The sequence below is a fragment of the Echinops telfairi genome, unplaced genomic scaffold (assembly GCF_000313985.2).
Source record: "Echinops telfairi isolate 266 unplaced genomic scaffold, ASM31398v2 ScPeMD7_5;HRSCAF=22, whole genome shotgun sequence".
Taxonomy (NCBI): Eukaryota; Metazoa; Chordata; class Mammalia; order Afrosoricida; family Tenrecidae; genus Echinops; species Echinops telfairi.
The window spans coordinates 23,167,553-23,174,586 of record NW_022103901.1 but is presented as its reverse complement, the minus strand read 5'-3'; the positions used below and the strand labels follow the sequence as shown (position 1 = coordinate 23,174,586).

The window sequence follows — 7,034 nt, the reverse complement described above, 5'->3', positions numbered from 1 at the left end:
GTACTCTACAGGTGGGTCGCCGTCTTTTTCCTCTGAAGGAGCGGGTGTAGGCAGTGGGTGCTGTTACGCAAAAACCGCGATAGAGTGAAGCCGCGTTAGTCGAAGCGAGAAGTGGCAAGGGTTCACTGTATATACTTTATGTAGATCCCTTCTCTCAGTAGCCGGCCCCACACAGTTTAACCACCAACAGAAGGGTAGTGGGCTTTCTCCGAATAGCGTTTCTTAACAAATTACCAGGCGATGTTAATGCTGTTGCTTTAAGTGTTACACAAAGCAGCAAGGTCAGGGGCTAGACCTTTTGCCGCTAAAGGGCAAGGTCCACGGCTTAAGATTATACATCCGCCCCTTTCTCGATATGCAGATTTCAACTCCCACACCCCAACTGCTCAAAACATTGCTATTGTCCTCACACGGAAACTTGGGTTTACTACTTTGATTTCTACCTCTCCCCAGCCTAGAATATAAACTCAGAGGCAGCACTAAGTCCTGCGAAAACGTCGGACAAGGCCTCAGCTCAAAAGGCCGAACTAGACCAGCCGCGACACCCCTGAAAAACCCCAACACTTCATGGGGAACACTCCCCCCGGAGATCGTTTCCAGGGAGCCGGATAGAAGTTCCGGAGAAGGCGGAGCCCAGAGGCCGCGCGTGGAGTCCTGGGAAAGAAGCTGTTTCTTTGGCGGCCACAGATCGGAAGAATCCAAAGTGGTGGGCGGGGGGGTGAGTCTCTCGCAGACGTACTCCCAGAGAATGACAGATTGGATAACTAGGCCAAAAAGATGGTCCAGGAACTTTGAAATATACTGTTGCCTCGATATTTACTCCCCGCATTTTGCGACTCCCCAACCCGCGTCTTGGAGCGATTGGACTGGTCCAATCAACTGCGGGGAGCAGTCGAGTGCAATCCGTATAGAGAAGCCCTCTCTCAAAAAGGGGCGGGGAAAACGTGTTCGCGGGGGAAGCTGGGAAATCCGCGTCTTCCGCCACCATCTTGCTTTCCGGTAACCTGCCAGTGACCGTGGGTCACAGCAGATTTGAGCTATGAAGCTGCTAACTAAAGCCGCGACCCTCTCGGTGAGCACTGGCAGCGGGCATGGGGGTAAACTAGGAAACAGTTTGTCAGCGAGGTCGTACGGACCGGAAATATTTTATGTGGTGCCTCCGGACCTTGGGCATCGGTCCGCCCTTCAGTTGAACCCTGCGAGCAAAGTTGGCTGCCGGCTGTGTGGGGCTTGGAGGCCCAGCGCGCGTGCTGTGGGCAGCGACTTCAGGTTGCAATGGAGGGATGGGGCTAGAGAGCAGTGGTGAGGCGACTCGGTGGACAAACCTCTGAAGGTCATCACCCTTGGGCGCTCGAGGAAACCAGATTTCACGGGGCCGGAGGCCAGTCCAAACCTTACCTGTCGGCCTCGGCCTCCGCTATAGGGTGTGCCACGGAGCATGTACCTCCAACCGTTAAATGGGCGTGTGAATAAGGTTGTGAGGAAGAAATGAGCTAATGCAGGTGTTGTGCTGATCACACACACAATTCCTGGAACTTCTTTAGCCACTAAAGTGGCAATTCCTGGCAATGTATCATGTGGTTTTTCATGTTCTCTTGGTGGAAGGCCCCTGCGGGAGCCTCTTTAGGGTCTCATCCAGATTTAACTCAATGGGGAAAACTCAAGCGACAATCCCCGTCATTGTCGAGCGTTGGTTATCCAAGGTGGGGCAGGAGCACTTTAGAACTTTAGAGCTAGGTGTGTGATCGTGCCTCCCGGAGGACACTTGGAGACGTTTTTGGTTATCATACCTTGGTGAAGGTGTGCCACTTGGCATCTAGAGCCCAGGAGGGATGCTGGAAAGCATCTCACAATACGAAAGAAGAGTTATCCAACTCCCAAAGTCGGGGGGCTGAGATTGTGAAACCCACTGGAGTGAAATGAAAAAGACCAGGCCCGAGAGCAACATTTCCCTGGCTTATTTTTAATAATGACTTCCTGTAGATTACAAAAGAGCTCTGGTGCATAACGGTTATGTATTGGGCTACTTAACGCACTGTTCAAAACCATCAGCTGCTCCATGGGAGAAAGATGAGGCTCTCTAAAGAATTAGTCTTGCAAACCCACAGGGGCCGTTCAACTTTGTCCTTTAGGTTTGCTGTGAGTTGAAGTTGACTTGATGGCAAAGTTTTGTAGATACATAAATGGCCATGGCATACCTAGTCAAACCAATGGTTCAGAAGACAGACCAATACTGGCCCCAAACATCATAACCCCCACCTCCCTCTCTCATTTTACCCATCATCACCTTCCAATAGAAAAAAGATGACCAAAGTAAACAACCTCTAGTACACATGGAAGCAGCATTTGTTTCTAATTATAGTACTTGTATATGAAAATTATTCATATTCTGTTATTAAAACAATACAGCACCTTCATAACAATTACTAGGATAGTTCTTTACAACTTATTTGAACAAGACAAAGGGCATATTTGAGGCATAAGCCCATAAATCTCCCTTGGCAGTGCTTACATTTGAACTGTTGGTCTACATATCTTTAAATTGACGTGGGGAGAAATGAGAGCTTCAGATCAAAAGTAGGGTTAATTGATAACTCTAAATAACCATAATTTATCATTCCAAAGCAATACAAACAACAAATGAGAGCCAGTATCCAACTTAGTATAGCACTGATGCTGTACTAACATATCCAACGAATGTGCTATATGCCCTTCTGGACTTCTGCCGAGTCGGAGCATAGCATTCTGTCATGGGGATCCCAGGAAAATCCAGCATCAAGTTCATTTGAGCTTAGTAACAAATTTTATTTCCTTTTAACATCTCCATTAGTAATCCTAAGTCATAATCAAAATTTTGTGATATTGTACACTTTATCATTGGCCCAAAGCCAGAAAACCATCTATTGTCATTAAGTCGATTCCAATTTAGAGCAACCACTTTAAGAGTTGGGTTGCTCACCACCAGGTCAACGGTTTGAAATCACCAGTCACTCCTCAGGAAAAAGATGAGGCTTTCTACTCCCATAAGGATTTACAGTCTTGGGAACCTAGAGGGGCAGTTCCATCCTGTTCTGTAGGTTCCTTGTGAGTCAGAATTGACTCTGGCCATTTGAGTGCCAGTCTTTACAGAAGCAGGCTGCTACATTTGTGTCCTGCAGATGGCTGGTGGGTTTGAACCATTGACCTTTGAGCAGCTGAGCTCTTTACCCTTGAGCCACCAGGTTCCATTGACGCTTTAAGGGGACTGTTGAAGGTTAAGGAAACCAGTAATTTTTTACGTAGTGAAAGAAGCACATACAGTATTTTTAAGGGTTCTAAAAATTACAACTGATGTGGGTTTCAGAACAGCTTGGGTCAATTGGAGGGTTAATAAATCTACGACAAGTTATTAAGTTAAATCCTCTTATAGTAAGTGGTTATTGTTCTCTTATTTTCCTACTCTTGTTTGGGCGCACTAGGATCCAATACTTTTATGTAAAGTCTTGTTCTTATGAGAAAAATGTATAATCTGTTTTTTATATTTAGAGATTTTATTCCCTCAAAGTTGCTCCCAAAGTGAAAGCCTCGGCGGCCCCCACAGAAGCCCTTCCAAAACCTCAGGATCTTGAGGTAGGTTAGTCCCATGTATCAGGTATTGAAACCAGCACATGCCTCCTATGCTTTGGTAATGCAAATCACATCTCTGCTTTATCTTAAATACAGTTCACCAAATTACCAAATGGGTTAGTGATTGCTTCCCTGGAAAACTATGCCCCTGCATCCAGAATTGGCTTATTCATTAAAGCAGGCAGTAGATATGAGGACTCCAGCAATTTGGGAACCTCTCATTTGCTGCGTCTTGCATCCACCTTGGTAAGTATCTTCACTTGCTTGCTATATTGCATAATGCTGGGGAATCTTGGTCCTAAGAAAAAGAAATACTTAAAGCATTGTATTCTTTCCACCACCACCATCCCCCTTTTAAGGTAATTTAGAGAAGGTGGTTATAACATGAAAAACACAAGATGTTTACTGCAGAGACACAATAAATCCGTGTCCATCTGAATGTTTAAAATGATCCATCTGATCATTTAAAAAATCAATAGAGAAGGAAGGAAGTCTAAAGGAAGTAATAAAAACTGAAGTAAAATTACTTGTTCCCCTGTGCAAGTCTCTTTCAGGATACACTAATGAATCTGGTAAGCTTGCATTTGATAGACTTTTTACCTAAATCGACTTTCACAAAAATACATACTTGTGCTTTTTGGTCAAAACCATGTGTTATTCTTAAGCTTGCAAAGGATCTATATACGTAAAGTTCCTTTTGAATCTGCTAATGTTAGTGAGACATTAGATTTTAATACAGTTTGATAGTAATTTAGAATTAGCATTTAGTAAAATTTTGGCATTGAAAAACTACTAAAAAATCATTCTTTCCTTTTTAAGACTACAAAAGGAGCCTCATCTTTCAAGATAACCCGTGGAATTGAAGCAGTGGGTGGTAAATTAAGGTTTGTTCAAGTAAATAATGGAAAATCAATAGTAAAGGCACTAGAATAAAATACTCAATTGTAAATGAAAATATCTTAATTTTACTAGTGATAGGAAATTTCTGAACCCAGGCACTGAAAAGGAAAAGGGTAATGAATTTGGCTACATCAAAATGTAGAACATCTATGTGTCTTAAGCAAAGTGAACATGTTACTGACTCAGTGGAAGTATGTATTTCCATAACATGCAGAGGGTTCTATTTGGACAAGCAGAGAACTTACTAATCACCATAAAGAATAGGAACAAACTCATCCCTGAAAAGGAAACAAACATCACTCATCTGCACTGGAATCAGCAATGTGATACTACTGCCAACCCCTCTGATTCCTTATTTCATACGTTGGCAATGATAGAGGAGATGAAAACACTCAATGCTGGTGAGAGGATAATTGATGTAATTGAATAGAAAAGAATCAGAGAATGCTACATTTGGAAATGGGCATACTAATAAAAGTTGGATGTTTTTTAATCCATGTGTATGAATGATTTTTTTAAACTTTATAAAGATTGAAGACATTTTAATAAATATCATTAGGGAAAAGGATATAAAATATAGTCATATGATGGAAATACTATTCAGAAATTAATTAAGTAAATCTGAATACCAAAAGGGCATATAGTGTGTGAAAAGCAACAAACTTGTTCATGAAAAAAACTAATTTCGAAAATTTAAGATAAGATTCATTTATCATTTTAAAAAACAAATATTCCTATATAATATTTATAATAGTAGTTGTCTCTAGAATGGGATAGAAAGAATTGCCTGAGAAGGACCCAGAGATTTTTTTACTTAATTTGTGGTACTGTGTTTAGTTTTAAGAATATATGTTGTGATTGCTGCACAATATGGTGGACATAATGTCACTGAATTAAAGGTATAAAATTTTTTGGTGGAAAATATTTTGTTAGGCATATTGTTACCATAATGTGTGTACGTGATTTCTTTGGGGGTGGGGTTCACTTCATTTGGTATATGGGGTTTTGATTTACTATTATTTGTACTTAAAAAAACAAAAACCCTGTTCCCCAAATTGGTTGATTTAACAAAGAAGATATAAAGAAAGCTTACTTGAAGATTGAGCTAATTCACTGTAATTTATCTTAATTCAGTGTGACTGCAACAAGAGAACACATGGCCTACACTGTGGAATGCATGCGGGATGATGTGTGAGTACATGCACGTGCTTCCGACATCTGTTGTTAAAGAAAGAGTACGCTCAGGGCTAGGTTTTGGGGAAGGAAAGGTGATGACCTCTGAATTTGATTTGGATTCTTATACAAACTGCCCAAACCACTGTCTCCCAAATTTCCCATTTGCATAGAAATCAAAACAACAATGAAATATCACCTTACACTGACAATGATAGCCCCTTTTTTGGAAAAAAGAAATAGAAAACAGCAAATGCTGGAACAGGTATAGAGAGATTAGAGATCACATCTTCCCACTGCTGATGAATCTGTCGTTGTGTACAGCCATTGTGGAAAGCAATGTGGTGCTACCTCTTAACTGGGACTAGAAATCACATACTATCCAGCAGTATAAAAGAAGTAAGAGCTATAACACAAATAGACATATGCACTCCCATGTTCATCATAGCACTGTTGACAATAGCAAGAAGTTAGAAACTGCCCAAAAGTCCATCAGTAGAATATTGGATAAAGAAGCATTGGAACATACAGTGGAATGCTGTGCATTGCTTGAAAAATAGACAAAACCACCAAGTAGCTCACCATATGGATAGACCTGGAGAGAGCATTATGCTGAGTAAAGTTGGTCAGTTACAAAAGGGCAAGCATTGTATGCGACCACTACTGTAGAGATGAAACCCAAGACAGCAACTTACATACCAAAGAGAATGGACTTTAGAGGTTCCCAAGGAAGGAGAGGGTAAGGGTGGGAAGAGGAACCTAATGACTAGCAGGCTACCAGGTATGAATTTCGACGTAAAGATGACAGAGGTTCCTTAACAGAGTAGTGGCGGGGATAGAGTATAAGGTGGGAGTTGATGAGTGGTTTGAACTGTTGAAAGCAGAACTGATAGTCTGAAAGGTAAACAGCACCACCCCAGTTACAATAAATTCCTAGGAAAATGCCCATGGGTTTCTTCTTTTTTCCCCCCACCAACACAGGTGTGTTAACTTGTTATAATATTTCTGAACAGGATCTAATTTGAGGTACTAGGAAGGATCAGACATCCGTTTGAAAAGAACCCCATCAGACATCAAACATGGTGGAAGTTGGGTAGGAGAATGGTGAAACCATGGATGCCTTACAAAAAGTTGATAGGACTAATGCCCCATAGAAATCAGTAGTTAACGAATGGATGGCTCCTTTTAAGAAAACAATGTTGAAGGTGAAGACAACAACAGACCACATCAGTTTGCAAGGAAACAATCTTATTCATGCATCAGAGGACTGATGAAAGTTGAGCACACTTTCTGCTTGATGGGGGCCAAAACTTGCACCCGGATCAGTTCCAGACAAGAGTATAAAAAAATGAGAT

General features: G+C 41.6%; 1 protein-coding gene across 1 annotated transcript in view; it reads left to right on the top strand.

Annotated features, from left to right (window-relative positions):
• Positions 1–966: 966 nt before the first annotated feature.
• The window catches only part of LOC101658800 (cytochrome b-c1 complex subunit 2, mitochondrial), a 29,876-nt gene continuing 23,808 nt past the window's right edge, over positions 967–7,034 (top strand). The window contains exons 1-5 of the mRNA XM_013005468.2: positions 967–1,072; positions 3,526–3,609; positions 3,703–3,852; positions 4,426–4,490; positions 5,641–5,697. Coding sequence (XP_012860922.1) covers positions 1,040–1,072; positions 3,526–3,609; positions 3,703–3,852; positions 4,426–4,490; positions 5,641–5,697 — 389 coding nt within the window. The 5' untranslated portion in view covers positions 967–1,039. The remainder of the gene's footprint in view (positions 1,073–3,525; positions 3,610–3,702; positions 3,853–4,425; positions 4,491–5,640; positions 5,698–7,034) is intronic.